General features: G+C 36.7%; 2 protein-coding genes and 2 pseudogenes across 2 annotated transcripts; 3 read left to right on the top strand and 1 right to left on the bottom strand.

The window, feature by feature from the left end:
• The first annotated feature begins 257 nt into the window (after positions 1 to 257).
• LOC106447242 (phosphoinositide phosphatase SAC5) lies at positions 258 to 4,943 on the top strand. The gene is made up of 15 exons (XM_013889121.3): positions 258 to 658; positions 1,065 to 1,269; positions 1,365 to 1,753; positions 1,860 to 1,936; positions 2,033 to 2,220; positions 2,302 to 2,399; positions 2,514 to 2,647; positions 2,737 to 2,865; positions 2,935 to 3,238; positions 3,319 to 3,440; positions 3,526 to 3,636; positions 3,720 to 3,887; positions 3,986 to 4,156; positions 4,246 to 4,321; positions 4,431 to 4,943. Exons 1-15 carry the CDS (start codon positions 572 to 574, stop codon positions 4,551 to 4,553), a joined length of 2,382 nt encoding a protein of 793 aa, XP_013744575.1. The 5' UTR covers positions 258 to 571; the 3' UTR covers positions 4,554 to 4,943.
• Positions 4,944 to 5,835: 892 nt separating this feature from the next.
• Positions 5,836 to 7,053, bottom strand: LOC106447243 (annotated as a pseudogene).
• Positions 7,054 to 8,417: 1,364 nt separating this feature from the next.
• Positions 8,418 to 10,173, top strand: LOC125587511 (annotated as a pseudogene).
• A 10,517-nt stretch (positions 10,174 to 20,690) lies between these two features.
• LOC106448851 lies at positions 20,691 to 21,146 on the top strand. Its single transcript, XM_013890679.2, has one exon. It carries the CDS (start codon positions 20,691 to 20,693, stop codon positions 21,144 to 21,146), a length of 456 nt encoding a protein of 151 aa, XP_013746133.2.
• Positions 21,147 to 21,273: the final 127 nt, after the last annotated feature.

Consider the following 21,273-nt stretch of genomic DNA (forward strand, 5'->3'; position numbering starts at 1 on the left):
ATAAGACTGTCTTTCTAAGATTTGTAAATATTTGACAAAGAAAAGGTGAAAACGTAATAATACTTAGTTTTAGAAAAAAATAATAATACTTTTCATATGATTTCTTACTAAATATGATTAGATGTATAATCTACTAGAGAGGGAGAAAATTAAAAAGAAGCAAAAAGGCTGACCTTTTATCATAAAACAATTGTGCTCCGGAAACGGCAGCGTATCGGAGAGGCTATAAATACAGTCCATTTAGCGCCGAAAAGGTAACAAAGAAAAAAAAAGTTTTTTTACCATTTAAAAAAAAAAACAGGTCTTCTCTTCTCTCCCTCTCGGACCTGGTCACATCCTCGACGGCTCCACTCTTCCTCGAATCATCTTCTTGGTCCTTATCCTCTTCACAAAATTTTTTGAGCCTCTTCTGAGAAATTCAATCCGACTTATCTTCATTCACGCTCTATATATACATCTCATCTCACCTCGTCTGGTCAGCTGTTTCTCTTCATCGACCGGTTCGAAATCGGGGTCAAACCGGCTCCGAGCTATCTCCAGGTTCGAGAATTTCAAATTTTAATCTGGTCTGATGGGATCGGAGCCTCGGGAAGACCCGAGGCGCGAACTGATTGACTTGCCCGTTCTTCACAAACTCAAACTCTACAGTACTCGCACGGTACGCGAAATATCTCCTCATCTCCCGCTTAGTTTATTGTTCTTAATTTACGATTGATTCGCATCAATGTGATCTTTTACCGTCAACTGATCTACCGATAATTACGTTAATACATTTATGGTTTTAATTGATTTTTGATTCTGTTTAAGACATAACAGCATTATTCTCCGGTTTGCTTTAAAAAAACGGTTCGGTTTTTGTTTGATGAAACTGTTTTCTTTTATGTACTTGCTTGGTGGTTTCATATGATTTGTAGTGTAAGGGATGATGAGTCTTTAGCTTGACATCATGTAGCGTCTTTGGTTCTAAGTTTTCTATTTATAAATTATTAATATAAAAAAATATAGTGAAAAAACTACATTTTGGTTTGATTTTTTTTGTGAATAAATTTGGTTGTCTTGTGCAGACTTTTTACTTGATCGGGAGAGACGAGAAGAAGACCTTTTGGAGGATTCTTAAGATTGATCGAACGGACCCGAAAGAGTTGAATTTATTTGAAGATCCTACGAGGTACACACATGATGAAATCAGCCAACTTAAAAAATGGATTAGTCGAGGGAACCAGGAGCATGGTGGACTTAGAGCAGAGACTACTTGCTACGGTATCATTGGTACGTCAGTCCCAGAGCACTGTCTTTCTTTTTATTTTCTTATTTTCTATGTGTCATTTTGAAGCTATGGAGATATAATGATTCTCTGGGTGCAGGTTTTGTTAGATTCCTGGGGCCTTATTACATGCTTGTGATTAGAAAAAAGAAGAAAGTGGGCGAGATCTGCGGCCATGCTATCTATGGGGTAGCGGAGAGTCAAATGATCATGGTTCCATATCCTTCCAGTGAGACCAGAGTGTCTGGTTCTGCAGCCGAGCGAAGGTACAGGAAGCTCTTCAACATGGTGGATCTTAGCAAAAACTTCTACTTCAGCTACACGTATCGACTCATGTACTCCCTCCAGAGAAACATCTGCAACACCGAAAAGGGAAAAATTCACGACAACAGTATGTTCGTGTGGAACGAATATTTAACACGACGGATCAGAGGGATCCTCAAGAATACCGTATGGACAGTTGCACTTGTATACGGATTCTTTGAACAGGTAACCATAAAATGCATGCATTTATTATTGGTTAATTTGGTTTAGTCTGGATAGTTTTGCTAATTTAACAAGACCTAATCTCTACTGCTCATTTGCTGTTGTACAGATTAAATGTTCAGTATCTAATGAAGAATTTGTTTTGACTGTCATTGCTCGGCGTTCACGCCGTTATGCTGGTACAAGGTACCCGTATATATATGTTCTTTTATCTCTGTTATTTTTTTTCTCTCATGTCATGGACTAACAATCCTTGCCTCTGCTCTCTCTGTTAATGTGCAGATATTTAAGGCGTGGTGTGAATGAGCAAGGCAGCGTAGCCAATGAGGTTGAGATAGAGCAGATAGTTTCCAAAGAAGTTCCAGAGGGGAAGAAAATCCCTATAACATCAGTCGTGCAGGTTCGAGGCTCAATACCGCTATTCTGGTCCCAGGAGACATCTGTGTTCAATCCACAACCCGACATAATATGTAAGCACCACTTACATATGGATCCTTGCTTCTTACATATGGATTCTTAACGCTTCTGTTTCTCTCTTTTACCGGCCACAGTGAATAACACAGACGAGAATTACGCAGCTACTAAGCTCCACTTTGAGAATCTGAGACAGAGATATGGGAAGCGGATAATCATCATGAATCTTCTAAAAGTAGGCTTTCTAAATTTACTAGGACAACAAGTCAAAGTTTATACGCTGGTTGTTCCCTTTCTTGGATTGCTGGAATATTGAGTGTGTGTAGCTTTGCTATTCTGCGATATTCAGACAGGTGATAAAGACCATCGAGAAAGCATCTTAAAGGCAGCGTTTGGAAAGGCAATCTGGTTTATAAACAGACAGGCGAAGAAGGATAGCCGTTTAAAAGCGATCCATTATGATCTAAACAAACACTTCAAAAGGTTCTCTACCACCTACCTATTAAGAAGAAATTAAACTGGTGGGGTTGGTGTAATAGGTCTTAACCCGTTTTTCCCTTGCCCTTTTGCAGCGGAGTTGATGGTGCATTCGAGCAGCTGTGTGTCCTTGGGAAGAGAGCACTGGACTTGATTGACTTATTTTTCTGTGAAGCTCCTTTAGGCATTGGAGCTGAAAGCGTTATTAAGGATTCATTTTTCAAGTAAGTTTGGTAATGCTATATATGCATCCTGCGAATGAAACATAATACTAATGTTACCCATGCCCCCAGTAACCCTATTCTGAATCAAGATGAAGAGGAAACTATTCAAGAAAATGAAGCTTTGAAGGCGGATATACATAGGCTTCAAAGTGGGGTGTTGAGGACAAACTGCGTAGACTGCTTGGATCGTACTAATGTTGCTCAGTACTCCCACGGATTGGTGGCTCTTAATCACCAGCTGCGTACATTGGGTATCACAGGACCTCCTATCGTCGATAAAGACAACCCCGTGGCAAAGAAACTGATGGAAGTCTACGAAAACGCGGGTGATGCAATTGCAATTCAGTATGCTGGCTCGGAAGCACACACCAAGGTGATTTTTGATCTCCAACACTTTTTTTCTTTTAAGCTTGAGTTGTTGTTGTTGTTGTTGAATTATGTGTGGTTTAACAGATGTTCAGTGCGCTGAGAGGTGAGTGGAACATGATGATGAAACACCGTGACATCATCACAGCTGTTCGTCGTCACTACAACAACGCTTATCAGGACGGCGAAAAGCAGAACGCTATCAATGTGTAAGCTTTAGAAACTTCTCATCTCTTTTTTTTTTTTTTAACTTGTTATGTGTTTGTCTGGTCTAAAAACTATTTCTCTTGACAGGTTCTTGGGAAAATCAGGGCCTCAACTGGGGAGGCAAGCCCCGTGGGAGTTGGGTTCTGACCAACGCAACACTAGAAGAACTAGTTCTAACCTTGACATCGAAACCCTGAGGTACCTTGTTGACCAAACCAGCTCTCTTTATAAGTTGACATATAACTCTGCAAAAGACTGAGATATGTTCCAATACACAACAGGCCAAAAATTTCAAGATCCTTTTCCGATAACCTTCTCTTATTGGGTGAACTGAATCTGGAGGAGCCGATACTCGAAAATCCAGAGCCTTCCCGTGAAGGGTTAAACGGTGTTATATGGGAAACCACTTCAGAATCTGGATTCATTGAAGCTGAACCAACTTCTCCAAGGTGGTTGGTTCATCAGAGTCTCTTTTATTTAACTTGTTGTAAAGCACTCGTTTGTTACTTCTGTCTGATTCTTCTTCCTCTTTGATAAACATCTTCAGCTTCCACTCGGCTATTGTCGATGAAGATCATTTGAGACGAACAGGATCAAGACAAATGTTACAAGGGAGTAGCTCTATGTCTGATTTTCTCGGGCAGGATGATGTACCTGGTTTTTCACACTCATACAATGCTAGATTCACTCCGGCAGATGAAATGTTTGAACTCTGCAGGTAAAAATTTATTATTCTAAGTAACTGAGGTATATCTATTCTAATATAATGCAAGCCTTGTAAATTAATGATGTAAATGTTTTGTGCAGCTCCGTGTCGTCAGATAACATGTTCACGGACATGGACGAATCCATCACTTCTACAACTGATACGAACATTCTTGAGGTAATAGTCCTTCATCACCATATCACTTTTAATTATTCAAGTTACTTGTAAGCTTTGCCAAACAAAGACACTGACCGGGTCGTTTTTTTTTCCTTTCTCATCTTGATAGTTTCATAGCAGTTCGAATCAACCAGGACGTTTCATTGAATTTCCTTTAGTAGATGGATACTCAAATGAATTCACTCAGTGGGTTCTACACGAAAAATCATCATTGTCGAGGGCTCCGAGATGAAATTTGTGCCTTGCATGGGAAGTTAACGCACGTAAGGCAGGGTTGGACAGGCATGATAACAGGAAAACACACACACACAGACTGACAGACGCAATAACAGCCACATCTTTGTACATACCCGATTCAGCTTTGTAAAGGTCCTGGTTTCTTTTATTTCTTTCTCCTACCAAGTTTGATTTCGATCTCTTTCTTTCTTTTTCATCACCCACAAAAAAGTTGATTTTGTTTGTTTTTGGTATATAGAGGGGTTTGGTTTGGTTTGGTTCAATTTTTCTACTATTTTGTGGCGGCCCAATGGCTGAACCGCAATGAATTGTGTGATTACTGATTAGAAGTTGGAAGCAACACGCCATATTACAATTCCTATTCGGCCTAACATTTGTTGACCCATGCCTCGTTGTATTCAAAAAACTAACCAACAAAACCAAACATATCACATGCGAAAAGTGACACTGGGATATCTTCTGAACCAGATCGTTGTAGCTATGTCGCAAGAGCTAAGGAATGACAGCGAGCGTCTTAGCCATGTCGAATTATAAGGTGTAACCCTTATTTTCTGTATTATATGTCGGCATGATGTTAAGGTAAAAGGCTTGCATTCGTGAAGCATGATTTTTTTTTTGGATTAATGGTATTTTAAGGTAAAGACGAAGGAAAAGTCTATTAACACAAGTGTCTGTAACGTACTCTTTAAGAAGAACAACAAGATACAAACTGGCTTATTTGCTTTTGCAACTAACTTGTTTGTTCAGAGTGTTTTATTTAATTAAAATATTTAATTGTGTGGGCTGTTGGCTACCAATTTGTTTGCCCACCAACACCAAAAGCTGTCTGATCTTTTACAAGATAAATGAAAAACTGCAATTATTTGCTTCACTATTAAAAATTCAGTTGGATTGGGTGTGGATTTAACAATGCAATAAAAGCTCTCAATCAATAGAGTTGGTATATTATGTCATGTTTTTTATAACTTTCTAATCTATTACTAAGAACATCATTATCCCAAAATCCCTTAAAGGGTCTCTTAATTAATTTTTTATAGTTTTTAAAGTGTAAAAGTGAGTTAAGAGACTTAGAAAGAGATTTGAACATTTAAGTGGTTTATTGCAAGTCTCTTAATTATGGGTTCTTAAGAAAAAATTATAAAACACTTTCATCAATACTTAATTATGGGTTGAAGGCTAATGTCAATGACATGAATCGAGTCTGAATAAATGAAGTGTGTAATCTATAGTTTCTGTAGTGAGCGACTCAAATTTATCATTTTTGTGCACCAAAACCGAATAAAATGATGCGAAATTGCTTTAGGCATCAATACTTATCTATAGAAAGTAGTTCAGACAAAAAAAAAACTTCGTAAGACAAAAGAGCAAACATCCGTAACATATTCCAATCTAGTGAAAACCAAACATAAATTTCATTGATAAGATCGTAGAAATCAGGGCAAAAGGGATAACACATAAAGACACCATTTTAAGAGCTGTGAGAGTATGTTCATTACCTGTTGGAGGAGCCCTTGGCTGCGATGATCAACTCATCAGCAAGACACTCAGCAATAGTCTTAATGTTTCTGAAAGCAGCCTCACGAGCACCGGTGGTGAGCAAAATGATGGCCTGGTTAACACGTCTCAAAGGAGAGATATCAACAGCTTGTCTCCTCACAACACCAGCAGATCCAATTCTGGTAGCATCTTCACGAGGACCACTGACACACAAGCAACAAAACAATATTAGCAAACGATATCACAGCATAATGCTTTTGCAAATCACAAAAAGCCTTTTTGTACCGGTTAACAATAGCATCAATGATGATCTGGATCGGGTTTGCGTCAGTCAAGAGGTGGATGATTTCCATGGCGTGCTGATGATCCGCACCGCCATCAGCTTCTTTTCGTTGTTTCTTCCGTGCATCATGAGAGAGTTGGTGAGCCTCTCGACAATGGGGCATTGAGCTTTTCTGAATCTCTTCACAGAGTATCTTCCTGCAGTGTGGAGGGCAAAGGTGGCGTGTTTGGCTGCTTGAACTCCAATGTAGTCAACAAGACTGATATCTGCAACCTAACTAACAGCACTTCACACTTCATGGCACAAAAACGAAACAAAATTTCAAAAACCAAAATAATCAAGCAGAGCTTAATGTAAAACTCAATCTAAGCTTGAAGAATAATCTATATCACTAGAACAAGTGTACGCCAAAGGATACAGAACAAGAGGTAACCGCAAGATTCCTTTTTTTTTTTTGAGAAAACTAGCCACCGATTCCTAGTAATCAAAAACTGTTTCTCTGAAAGCCAGTATGGCTTTCTCTTGCTTGGATCACCAGCTTCCCTGATTGCAAAAAAGAAGAAACGATCTTGATACATAGATCATACCCAAGACGTGAGGTTGATGAGAAGTGAGTTTCTGAATCGGTTGATGGAGTCGGAGTCGTCGCGGAGAGGTCATCGTCGGAGTCGCCGGTTGATGGAGTCGGAGTCGCGCGGAGAGGTGTCGGAGTCATCGAGGAGACACGAGAGAAAGAGAGAGGATGCTTTGGTCGAGAGAGAGAGGGGTGAGATTATGACACGTGTCCACAAAACCTCGTCTCTTGTATGGCTTAATTAAGCGACGTCTCCTCTTTAATTAGCCAAAAATAATTTTTTTTTAATTTAAAAACACTAAATACGGACCTTAAGAGTCCGCGATAATGGTGCTCTAATAAGTTTAAATAATTAAGAACTGAATTGTAACATGATACTGGTCCTCATTACCTATATACACGTTCCTTACGAAGATTAAGGTCGTGTTTACGGTTCAGTTCTTAATTTCAAACATATTATTAATCCAGTTTTGAAAGTTATAAGTTGCCGTTGAACAAAAAAAGAAAGTTATAAATTGCCATTTTGACGTTTGATTCTAAACTTTAAAAGGAACTATTATTTGCGTACATTAAAATACGGTTAATTCTTTCAAATGATTTTAAAATAATTTTTTTTTCATCAAAAGAACTCACAAAGAGTAAAATGTTCAAAAGAGATTCCATTAAAGAGGTATTACAAAAAAAAAAAATCATTTAAGAGGATAAAAAAATTCTATCATTCCTTAGATATTTAAATATACATAATTATCTAAATAAATAATAATAATAATGAATAAAATAATTTTTATATTATAATTTTATTTTGAAAAAATCCAAAAATTATTATTGAAGCTATTTTAAAAAATGTATTTGAAATTTTTAGTATTTACTAAATTATTCTTTAAAATCCTAAACCTCACCCTCCAAATCTAAACTCTTAAGTTTATATTTGTGCCAATGAATTTCTCTTGAAATAATCACATAGTGGTGTTAAAAAAAATTAAAAAAAATAATCACATAGTAAACTATACATAATTAAATATATTTTTCTTACATAATCAAATATCATTTGCGTTGACTTAGTTTGATAAAGATTGCTTTTAAAAATAAATTAATAGAATGATTACTAGTACTAATCATCAGTAATACTTAATTAGGCAATGAACTTGTGATGTTTTGGATTATTTTGTTATTGTTTGATTTCTCTTGGCGTAAACTATATTATATACATAAAATAAAGTTTGGACCATTTTGTATGTTATCTAAACTTCCTTCAATTATTAGCTTCACTTCCACAATTTGTGTTCTGCAAGTCTATAACGACAGCTGCAAAAGGTTTTCTCCCACCAGATTAAATACACATTTATGATTTTGATTGGTGGTCACAAAACAACTAAAAATATTAGTTGTATTCCATATTTTGTCAGGCCAAGTGTTTTAGATCGTTATATGTATGAATGTATTAAACCAAAGCAAGTTTATAAGAAAAAGATTAAAGCAAAAAAAAAAAGTTTATAAGAAAAAGACATATTTCTAAGGAATCATCATCATCAAAATATATTATTTCAAGATCGTGGACATGATGTAATCTTTATCTAGAAAACCATCGATCACCCTGTATCCGAACATTAGACAACAACCCACAACAGGAGATTGTCCAACTCACACACACACACACGTATGCACATATCAACATGAATCCTTGCACATATATTCATATATATAATATATAAATAAAGACAGAGCAACGAGACACTAGTTTTACGGGTTCTGTACCCCCTTAATCTTTTTATTAGATGTTCACTTTTCTCGATCTCTCTCAGTATAAATACAAACGGACCTATTCCTTCGTTGTCACGTCCCAGAAACATATATAACTATCATTCTGGATAAACACACACACACACACAAAACTGCCCTAATTTCAAGAAAATCTCCAATACTATTAGTAATATTTTGAAGTTTATTTGTTTGGTTTTGGAAAACCTCCAATATTGTTCAAAATCGATACTGGTACTTTACCAATGGCTAAGTTCGGGAAGCTAACAAAGCTCAAGTCGGTCATAAAGAAATGGCCTTCCTTCATCAAGAACCACCACTCAAGCACCGTCTCCACCACCACCTCCGCCACCACCACCGAGGTCTCAAAATGCAACGATCTTCAACTAGTTTACGTTGGGAAGTCTCGAAGACCTTACATGCTTAGTTCCCACGTCATTGACCATCCGCTTTTCCAGGAATTACTTGATCGTTAATCGAGATTCATGGAAGAACGTCACGATCAAAAGACAATCTTAGTAGCTTGTGAAGTCGTATTGTTCGAACACTTGTTATGGATGCTCAACAACAGTTGCTCCGATCACAACGATGATGATGATGATTGCGAAAGAGGATCCGTCGAGGAATTGGCTGAGTTCTACACTTACTGAGGGCGATATGTTTTTCTTTTTTCTTATAATATATAATTTTTTACCTAATGAAAATTTTGATAGTACATTAATCTGGTGGTGGTATAATTTTTTACCTAATGAAAATTTTGATTTGATAGTACATGAATCTGGTGGTGGCCACAGAACATTTCCTTCGCTTTTGTTTTTTTCCTCACCAATTTTAATACAGATTTGGCATGTTTATTGTAGGGTTCTTAGAGCATAATTATGGCTTGATACCCGATATGGGGTCCTTAATTTTTTATTTTTTTTATTTTTTTTGTCCTTAAAAAATAAAAAATATAAAAATTTGAACAAATCGCGGACCACCACGTGTCGGCGGGGCCCGCAAACACTAAAAAAACCAGCCCATGACCGATCCTTCACTCGCGACTTTCGTGACCGTTTTTTAAAAAACACGTGGGATCCACACATTAAAATCACACAGAATCGGGTTTTAGAAACCACGATAATTATGGTCTTAGGGTGGGGTTCTTAGCGTAATATAAGAACCGCCTCTTAACTTTTAACTAAGAAAAGCTAAGAACCGGCTCTTAAATAAGAGTTTTAAGAGACAGTTCTTAGTTTTTATTAATTAAAGTTAAAAGATGGTTCTTATATTCCGCTAAGAACTCTACCATAAGAACCCTCTAATAAACATGGCCTACATCTTCCCTAATTATACTAGCTAGAGATTGCAATTCCACCAATATGATAAAATTTAAGTACTAATGATTTTTGCTCCCTTTTTGAATACATATTTATATATTTTATATATTAAAACAGAAGTCACAACCTTGATTCATGTGTGATATTTTAAAAAATTGACCTAATGGATCTATTCTTAGAAAGTTATGTTACATTTATTATCGAATCTTATCATTTAAATTTTGGACCAAACAGAGAATTTTTATTGGGCTATCAATAATTGGATTTAAACAATAGATGATCCATTGGATTTATAGATAGTATAAATTAAATAGATATAATTTAACATTGTAATATTATACCTCTATATGCTAAATATTTAAATATTTGTCTATGTTAACTTTAAAAATTATAAAGATTTTTTTTAAATAACAAAAATCATATTATCTAACAATGATTAATCTTTACTACTTTAAACCAATGAAAACAAATTTTAAACTATATAGTTTATTTTAAAAATTAAATAAAAACTAAATGTTTAATTATTTACTCGATAATATAAATCTATGAAGCTAAAAGTATATTTTAAAAAAACTTTCTAAGTTTGTGAAATGTTACAATATTTTTGAATATGACAATAAAACAATAATTTACTAATCTTTATATATATTTAAGATTTTAATAATGAAATAATAATCCAAAAATATATATATATAAAAGAAGATACAAATACATGTGAAAGTTTGAAACAATATATTCAATGAAAAAATATACGGTAAACTTATTATGTTTTAAAAATTGATAAACACATATATATTATAATATATACTAATTTAGAATTGAAAACAAAATATTTATATAAAAATAAATGAAACAAAAATCCGCGCGGTTGCGCGGATTGTAGATCTATTATAGTATTTATTTTGCTTGTGTGTTTCCTATAGTTTTCAAAAGAATAAAATGAGCCGCCACATGACGCGCATGGCCACCCAGTTGCATGCAGCGTCTTACTTGCCTCTCTAGTGGCAGAAATGGCTGTCACGGATGAAGTAATTAATCATAAATCTTATTATTATATATATAACTTTAAACCTATAGTGACTAATGAGTTCACACAGTCACACTATATAATATGCACCCATATATGATTTAATAATGGCGTCAAATATAAATAGGTGAATACACGAGCGAGGTAGGGACACAGTGATATATAGTTAGACCAAGGATGCAAGAGGAGTGAAGGACACTAATGGTATTCCTTAATTCTAGTGCAGAGCTCATGTTTTAACTGCGAACTTAGTCGGCGATAATTACTTGATTAGGTATATGATTCTGTAAACATTTACAATATATAGTGTGCATGGTTTATGGGTTCTATAACACATGGAATGCTTTTTAACTCCATCATCATAATAAATCCATATTTATGCAAGTCTTATAACTTCGATACTCTCATGTCAAACTATATAATATAATTAAAAAGTATTTTAATTTAAACGACCAAGTTGTTCGTTCATTTGATTATTTGAGGATGTATCTGACCAAAATATTGCCGATGTTATGAAATAACTTATAATTTATAGTATCGGAAAATTTAAATAAGAGTAGAATTCAATACCCGTAGGAAGCAAATAACACTTAATATGAGAGAAAGAGTTTATTATAAGGAAGAAGAAGAAGATGTAATTGTGTACAAAAGAGTGAGATGAGTGATGGTATTTATAGTGAGCAACAATACATAAAATATCAAAGATGGTGCTTGATTTGGTAAATGAGTGGGTGATCATAGTGCTTGATGAGTAGATGATCATAGTGCTTGATGAGTAGATGATCATAGTGCTTGAGTTGGTAAAGGAGTGGAGGATCATTTCAAAGTTTATCTTATAACACTCCCCCTTGATCATCCATCTTGTATTAAGTTTCGTAACACTCTCCTTGGGGACCGGTGTCACTCTCCGCTCTCGCTTAACGTCTTTGTTGCCTCGTTAAAAACATTTCTAGGAAAACCCAATGGGAAAAACCATAGTTAGGTAAAAAGAGTACAACTACGTAAGCTCCCCCTCGATTGAGCAGTCATAGATCCTTCTGATGACGCATTCCAATGTTATGGACATGTTTTCTGAATACCGAAGTAGGGAGTGATTTTGTGAAGAGGTCGGCTGCATTGTCGCATGATCGGACATATCTTACTTCAATCTCTTTCTTCTTCTCGAGCTCTTGAGTGTATGAGAAGAACTTTGGATGTATATGTTTTGTTCTATCACTTTTGATATATCCTTCCTTCGTTTGAGCAACACATGCTGCATTGTCTTCATATAGAATAGTTGGCCCCGTACTTTTGTCAATCCCACTACTTGAACAAATGTGTTGGCTTATTGATCTTAGCCATACACATTCTTTACTTGCTTCATGGAGTGCGATGATCTCAGCATGATTTGAAGAGGTAGCCACAAGCGTTTGTTTCTGAGAACGCCAAGATATAGCAGTGCCTCCGATCGTAAAAACATATCCTGTTTGCGATCGGGCTTTGTGTGGATCTGAAAGATATCCTGCATCTGCAAAACCAACCATTTGACCATTTGAATCTTTAGGGTAAAATAAGCCTAAATCAATAGTCCCTTGTAGGTAACGAAAGACATGTTTAATTCCATTCCAATGTCTTCGTGTTGGAGATGAGCTAAATCTTGCTAGAAGATTAACAGTGAATGATATATCAGGCCGTGTACAATTTGCAAGGTACATCAACGCTCCAATTGCACTTAGATATGGTACTTCCGGACCAAGTATCTCTTCTTTTTCCTCAGGTGGTCGAAATGGATCACTTTCAATGTTAAGTGATCTAACGACCATTGGGGTGCTAAGAGGAGTTGATTTATCCATGTTAAATCGTTTCAACACTCTTTTAGTGTATGTGGATTGATGCACAAATATACCATTTTGTGAATGTTCTATTTGTAGGCCAAGACAATACTGTGTCTGTCCAAGATCTTTCATCTCAAATTCTCCTTTGAGATAGTCTGATGCCTTTTGTATTTCTTTTTGAGTTCCAATAATATTTAGATCATCAACATATACCGCGATTATCACAAATCCGGATGTTGTTTTCTTGATGAAAACACATGGGCATATAGGATCATTCACATATCCTTCTTTTGTTAAATGTTCACTGAGACGATTGTACCACATACGTCCAGATTGTTTTAACCCATATAATGATCTTTGCAATTTTATTGCACATAACTCTTTAGGTTTGGAACTTAATGCTTCTGGCATTTTAAATCCATCAGGGATTTTCATGTAGATATCAGTATCTAATGATCCGTATAGATAAGCTGTAACAACATCCATGAGACGCATCTCAAGATTTTTATCAGCGGCTAGACTCATCAGGAATCTAAATGTGATCGCATCCATTACAGGAGAATATGTTTCCTCATAATCAATACCAGGTCTTTGAGAAAATCCTTGGGCTACAAGGCGAGCTTTATACCTTGTAATCTCATTTTTCTCATTTCGTTTTCGAACGAAAATCCATCTGTACCCAACTGGTCTCACATCTTCAGGTGTGAGTACAATAGATCCAAACACTTTTCGTTTGTTAAGCGAATCAAGTTCGATTTGTATTGCTTCTTTCCATTTATTCCAATCATGTCTCTTTTGACATTCATATATGGATTTCGGTTCTGGATCATCGGTATCTTCATTTACCTCACTTGACACGATATATGAGAAAGCATCATCAAGGTCATTTTGTTCATTTCTATTCCATATCCTTTTATTATGGATGTAATTAATAGAAATCTCATGATTATCTTTCGATTCATGATGCTCTGATTCATCAGAGTCCTTATCATTTATTTCTTCCAAAATATTTTCTGCTATTTTGGGTGCATCATATATTTCAGCTTTCTTCTGTTTCCTAGGATTCTTATCCTTAGAACCAGCAGGTCTACCACGCTTCAGGCGTGTTTTTGGCTCTCGTGTGTCATCCTCCTTTTCTTGTTCATTTGGCATTTTGATACGAGCAGGAGCATTTGCAGCTGGTATATGAGATTTAGTTACCGTCTTGGTATCTGCAAATGCATCAGGTAGCTGGTTAGCTATACTCTGTAAATGCATAATTCGTCGAACTTCTAGTTCTGACTCTTTAGAAGGAGGATCAAGATATAACAATGATGGTACACTCCATTTTATATCACTTCCAACATTTTTGTTTTCTCCCCCTAGAACTGGGAATACATTTTCGTCAAAATGACAATCAGCAAAACGTGCTGTAAAGACGTCACCAGTCTGTGGTTCTAGGTATCTTATAATTGATGGAGAATCACAACCAACATATATTCCCAACCTTCTTTGTGGTCCCATCTTTGTTCGTTGTGGTGGTGCTACAGGCACATATACCGCACAACCAAAGATTCTAAAGTGGGAAATGTTTGGTTCTCGACCAAACGCTAACTGTAGTGGAGAATACTTATGGTATGCACTCGGTCTGATCCGAATGAGTGCTTCTGCATGCAAAATGGCATGTCCCCATACAGAGGTTGGAAGTTTTGATCTCATGATCAATGGTCTTGCAATCAATTGCAGACGCTTAATTAAAGATTCAGCCAAACCATTTTGCGTATGAACATGAGCAACCGAATGTTCAACTTCAATTCCCATTACCATACAATAGTCATTGAATGCTTGGGATGTGAATTCACCAGCGTTGTCTAGTCTAACTCTTTTAATAGTATAATCAGGAAACTGTGCTCGCAGTTTGATTATCTGAGTTAGAAATCTCGCAAATGCCACATTTCGAGATGATAATAGACAAACGTGTGACCATCTACTGGATGCGTCAATTAATACCATAAAATAGTGGAATGGTCCACATGGTGGATGTATCGGTCCACATATATCACCTTGAATTCTTTCAAGGAACTTTGGTGATTCTTTATCGATTTTGGTTGGCGATGGCCTTACGATCAATTTTCCTAGAGAACATGCAACACATGTCATTTTATTCCCTTGAGAAATCTCCTGGATTTTCAATGGATGACCATGTGAACTTTCTATGATTTTACGCATCATTGTAGTGCCTGGGTGGCCAAGGCGATCATGCCATAACGTGAACTCTTCTGGGTTCCGTTTTACTACAAGATTTGATTCGATCTCATCGATATAAGTATGATGTAATCCCGAAGGAAGTTCTGGAAACTTTTCCAATATGTGTTTTCTGCCACATTTTTCAGAAATTACATACATGTATTTCTTTCCATCCTCAGTTGCAGACTGAGTATCATATCCGTGAAGATATATGTCTTTAAAACTCAACAAATTCCTTTTAGAACTCGGAGAGTATAAAGCATTATTTATGGAAAATTTTGTTCCATTCGGCAAAGTAAAGTTTGCTTTACCAGTTCCTTCAATCACGTCTGCAGGACCTGATATTGTATTGACGACAATTCTTGTCGGTTTTATATCAGAGAAATATCTCTTTTGTCTCAGAATAGTGTGCGTTGTTCCACTATCTGGTATGCATATTTCACGAATCCGTTTCTTGGATTTTGCTCCATTAGTATTTTGATCCATTTCTGAAATTATCATAAACATTAAATAAAAGTGAAACGTGAAATTTATTCATTGATTATATAAAGAAAACACACAATAATTATACAAATATTGTTGTTAAAACAACATTATTCTTTGAAAACATAATTATTATACATTACAAATGAGGACTATTCAGCAGTCTTATTAGAAACATTTCCGTACTCTTCAAGAGTATTCTAGTCCAGCTCATTTGCGAAATCAGAGGATTCAAGGTATGAGGTCCCTTCAACGTTTTCCGTGAGGTTCACCTCTTTAGCCTTTCCTTTTATGGATTCTTGATATAACTTGCACAAATGTGGGGGAGTACGACAGGTACGGGACCAATGTCCTTTACATCCACATCTGTAACATACAGTCTCACTTTTCTTTGTGGTATCCTCTTCGGTTTCTTTGCCTTTATGAGGTTGTTCAGATCTAACCCATTTGTTAGATCTAATACTTTTAGGATAGTAAGGCTTTCCACGTTTGTTGTTGAAACGCCGACCACGACCTCGATTGGTATGGTTTCTCCTTCCCGAATATTCTACCGCCGTAGCATTCACTTCGGGAAATGCCTTGGCTCCCGTGGGTCGGGAATTATGGTTTTTGATTAGTAACTCATCGTTCTTTTCAGCCAACATGAGTGTTACCATCAATTCAGAAAATTTGGTGTACCCACATTTTCTGTAAATTCGGGATAAGACGTTGTGTTCTTTGTGGAAGGTATTGTATGTCTTGTCAAGCATTTCTGCTTCGGTGACAGGGTTACCACAATATTTTAATTGTGCAACTATCCTCAAGATAGTGGAATTGTAATCTCTAACCCTTTGGAAATCCTGAAACCTCAGGGTTTTCCACTCTTCAAGAGCGTGGGGGAGATTGATTTCCTTTTGATTATCGAATCTGTCTTTCAAGGCTTGCCATAGTACAGATGGGTCCTCAACGTCTCCATAGTCGTGAGTTAGATTCTCATCTAAGTGCTTCTTCAGGAAGATTATCGCCTCGGCTATATGCTCGGGTGGCGATTTGTTACCGACTTTTATAGCTTCAGATATCTTTTTTATTACAAGATAAGGTTTCACATTTGTGACCCATCTGACATAGTTTTCGCCGGTTACTTTTAGAGCCGGGAACTGGAGTTTCTCGATGTTTGCCATTTGTATTTCTAAAACACAAAATAGTAATTTTATTAGAACTTCATAATTTAAAAACCGTTTACATTAATCATACAAGCAATTACAAGGAGAAGCGATGTAAATAAAATTAAACCGATATTCATCTTAAATTCACTCGGAGTAAATTCTCCAACGAATGAACCATAAATAGAAACACAAATAAAAATGGCACATAAAAACAAAAGTGCGCGAATCATCTTTCTTGAAATGAAAAATCGGAGGAGAGCGATTTGAAATTTTTGAGAGAAGACGAAATGTTTTGGATGATGAAATGGAGTGAAAATGAGTTGTATTTATAGATGAAAATTACTGTTCATGACCGTTGGAGAAAGGGGAAATTTTTGAAAATTTTTCTTTGTGACCGTTGGGGTTAAATCGAGTGCACCAAAAATTAGTCTGAAAATATCGTATTAAACGGTCAATCAAATCTATAAAATTTCATAAAAGTGAAAAATTATGACAATGAAATATTTATGTTATATGACAACAAATCATGCGACGGCTCAGCCGATCAATGCAGAATAATAAATAAATTATACGGCGGCTCGGCCGACCAATTAATAATAAACAGAATATAAGGCGGCTCAGCCGACCAATAAATAATAAACAGGATATAAGGCGGCTCGGCCGACCAATAAATAATAAACAGGATATAAGGCGGCTCGGCCGACCAATAAATAAATTAAATTACTAGTAAATAATATAGGCGGTATTCCGGCCATTATAACATGATATAAATAATAGTAGAGGCGGTATACCGACCATTATAACAGGGTATAAATGATACAAATAAATTTTACCAAATCGCAGAGTGATCGTGCTGATAACGTGTTATGAAATAACTTATAATTTATAGTATCGGGAAATTTAAATAAGAGTAGAATTCAATACCCGTAGGAAGCAAATAACACTTAATATGAGAGAAAGAGTTTATTATAAGGAAGAAGAAGAAGATGTAATTGTGTACAAAAGAGTGAGATGAGTGATGGTATTTATAGTGAGCAACAATACATAAAATATCAAAGATGGTGCTTGATTTGGTAAATGAGTGGGTGATCATAGTGCTTGATGAGTAGATGATCATAGTGCTTGATGAGTAGATGATCATAGTGCTTGATGAGTAGATGATCATAGTGCTTGAGTTGGTAAAGGAGTGGAGGATCATTTCAAAGTTTATCTTATAGCAGCCGACAAATTTTAAAAGTGCAAAAGAAAATATTGATAGAGAAAATGACACAAAGAACACCAAACAAAGTTTTCCTCCCCAAACTAGCACTCAGGATCAGAAATCACAAAAATAGGTTTCACTAAAGGGGTAATTTATCCTTATGCCCTTTTTTTTCAGTAATTAAAAAGAAAAATTTGAAATCAATTGTCGCCGTCCTCGTTTCATCGCTTCTTCTTCTCTTCATCGCTGTCTGTCTCTCCGTCGTCGTCATCGTCGTCGTCTATCCGTCGTCGTCATCGTCTCTCCGTCGTCGTCATCGTCGTCGTCTCTCCGTCGTCGTCTTCGCCTCTCCGTTGATCCGTCGTCGTCTCTCCGTTTATTTATCGTCGTCGTCGTCGTTTCTCAATTGATCTGTCGTTTCTGCGTCTATTCATCTCATTCTCTCTCTCGTGTGTCTGATTTGATTAAGGTTTGAATCATTTCATTTTGTTATACATTATTTAGTTTTTGTTATATATTATTCATTTGTTGATGAATTGAAGTTGATTTTGTAGAACAATGGGAGTTTTGTGCATCTGTGGACAATGGATCTCAAAAGAATATCTCCAGTGGGAGTTTCTTGTTGATTTGAAGAGGAATGCATCAATCATTTCCATAGAAGAAAATCTACTGTATGAAGATTTGATGAAGATTGTCTCTGAAGATTTAAGTGTTAAAGAGGAAGAAATCAGTTTGAGTTATGGTATTTCATTGAATATGAAATGTATTATTGAAAGTTTCCCCCCACTCTCGATAGGTAATACTCATCAGCTCAGAACTTTCATTTCCAAGACTAGAGCATTTGATGGAACCTGTCGTTTGTGTGTTAAGGTTTGTATGATTTTTTTCTTCCTTAGACTTTTCAGGATATGCTTCCTAATCAAGTATTATGCCTTACAGAACTACTCGACTTTTGCAGGTTAGTACTGATCCAGCTAGCTGTAACACTCAAGCTTCTGATACATTTGCTTCTCCTGTTCCATTGAATGCCAATCCAATGATTCTTTCTACTGTGCAGAGAGAAAAACAGGTACATTGTCCCTAATTCCCTTTTTCTGTTTGTGTTTGCATGATATGCTTCATAATCAAGTATTATGCCTTACAGAACTACTTGACTTTTGCAGAGTCTTCTATATGAAGGTGTTTCTACAGTTCCTCTGAATGTTCTTCCGGATTTTAGTCCTGTCCATATTGGACTTTTGCAGGTTAGTACTGATCCAGCTAGCTGTAACACTCAAGCTTCTGATACATTTGCTTCTCCTGTTCCATTGAATGCCAATCCAATGATTCTTTCTACTGTGCAGAGAGAAAAATAGGTACATTGTCCCTAATTCCCTTTTTCTGTTTGTGTTTGCATGATATGCTTCATAATCAAGTATTATGCCTTACAGAACTACTCGACTTTTGCAGAGTCTTCTATATGAAGGTGTTTCTGCAGTTCCTCTGAATGCTCTTCCGGATTTTAGCCCTGTCCATATTGGACTTTCACCAACCACGAGAGGAGCTGGCGATATTAAGGTGAATAGCTATTTTAAGACAAAGAGAGAGTTGATGTTGAGGATGAAGAAATGGGCTTTAGAGTGGAAGTTTGAGTACATGACTGTCTCTTCTAACAAGTCAAGAGTGCTTTTGAGTTGTGTTGATGAAAATTGCACGTGGAAGAAGCGTGCTATCAAGCTACCTCTTTCAGATTTTTTCGTTGTTAAAAAGTATGTTCATGAGCATACATGCGATACAACACACAGGAAAGCCAACCACAGACAAGCATCTGCAAAGTTGTTGGGTTCTTTGATTTGCAGCAATTATGGAGAAAAAAAGGAAGGTCTCAAACCGAAACAGATCATTGAACAGGTCAGGATGCTGCATGGTGTTCACATCAATTACAAACAAGCTTGGAGAGTGAGAGAAGAAGCTCAGATTTTGGTTAGAGGGACTCCTGAAGACAGCTATTACAATTTGTCTAGGTGGTTGTATAAAATCACAGAAACAAACCCTGGTTCCTTGACTTATCAACATGTGGATGCTGCAGGAAAGTTCAAGTATGCATTTGTGGCTTTTGGTCCTTCGATAAGGGGATTCTCATTGATGAGGAGAGTTATTGCAGTAGATGGTACATTTCTGAAGGGAAAATTCAATGGGACTTTATTGGCAGCTTGTGCTCAAGATGGGAATTATCATCTATATCCTCTCGCCTTTGCAGTGGTTGACGCAGAAAATGGCGCCTCTTGGAAATGATTCTTTAGAGGTTTGAGCCAGAAGATCCCGGACGCTTCGGATCTTGTTTTTGTATCAGACAGGACTAACTCCATTTCTTCAGCGGTGGAGGATGTATATCCCTTATCTCACCATGGAATTTGCAGGATCCATCTGCTCCGCAACATCACTCCTACATATGCGAAGACTGGGTTGCTACCTCTGGTGGAAAGCGCTGCTGATGCCTATACGTGTCACGAGTTCTGGTTAATCTTCAATGACATAAAGGATAAATGTCCTGAATTGGCTAAGTATCTGGAAGATTCTGATTTTAGGAAGTGGGCACGAAGCTATGCGCCTGCGAACAGGTATAATATCATGACTACCAACATTGCAGAGTCTCTCAATTCTATGTTGAGGATGCCTCGTGAGTTGCCCATTATCTCTCTCCTTGAAACTATCAGATTGACGATGACCACTTGGTTTTTTGAGTGACGTGAAGCGGCTGTGAAACATAAGCACCTGGTTACTCCAAAAGTTGTGCAGAAATTGGTATCTAGGTTAGGGGACGCAATGTTGTTGAATGTGTATCAAGTTGATCGAAGCGAGTTTGAGGTGAAGGATGAAACAATGAAGTTTGTTGTTGACTTGGAGAAGCGGCATTGCACATGTAATGTTTTCGACATTGACAAGATCCCCTGCATCCATGCCATCGCTGCTGCTAAGCATATCAAGAGAGATGAAAACTTTTTTGTTGATGCTTCTCACTTGACAGAAACGTGGGCTAAAGCTTACGCTGAAAGCATACATCCTGGTGGAGAGTTGTCAACGTCCACCTATCCAGAGAATATTGATGAACTGTCTTGCCCACCTCCAGCTACCAAAAAGAAAAGTGGACGCCCTCCTACAAAGAGAAAGAGATCTGTTGGCGAGTTTGGGGTTCCTGGATCTAAATCTCAGTCCCACAAGTGCAGCAGATGTGGCACAGGAGGGCACAACAAGAGCACATGCGAGAGGCCTATAGGATGAAGTTCTACATTTTTATTGATTATTATTTGGATGTTGGCTATTTGATGGTTACATGATATGCACCAGACCATATACATTTTTTCTTTTGGAACCCTATCCCGAATAAGTATGATTTCTTCCAAATTTT

The sequence above is a fragment of the Brassica napus genome, chromosome C5 (assembly GCF_020379485.1).
Source record: "Brassica napus cultivar Da-Ae chromosome C5, Da-Ae, whole genome shotgun sequence".
Classification (NCBI taxonomy): Eukaryota; Viridiplantae; Streptophyta; class Magnoliopsida; order Brassicales; family Brassicaceae; genus Brassica; species Brassica napus.

Coding starts and splice junctions, on each gene's coding strand:
- LOC106447242 (XM_013889121.3), top strand. CDS start 572: ATGGGATCGGAGCCTCGGGAAGACCCGAGGCGCGAACTGATTGACTTG. Junction 2,400..2,513: donor TCATCATGAATCTTCTAAAA/GTAGGCTTTCTA, acceptor TGCGATATTCAG/ACAGGTGATAAAGACCATCG. Junction 3,239..3,318: donor GCTCGGAAGCACACACCAAG/GTGATTTTTGAT, acceptor GTGGTTTAACAG/ATGTTCAGTGCGCTGAGAGG.
- LOC106448851 (XM_013890679.2), top strand. CDS start 20,691: ATGTTGTTGAATGTGTATCAAGTTGATCGAAGCGAGTTTGAGGTGAAG.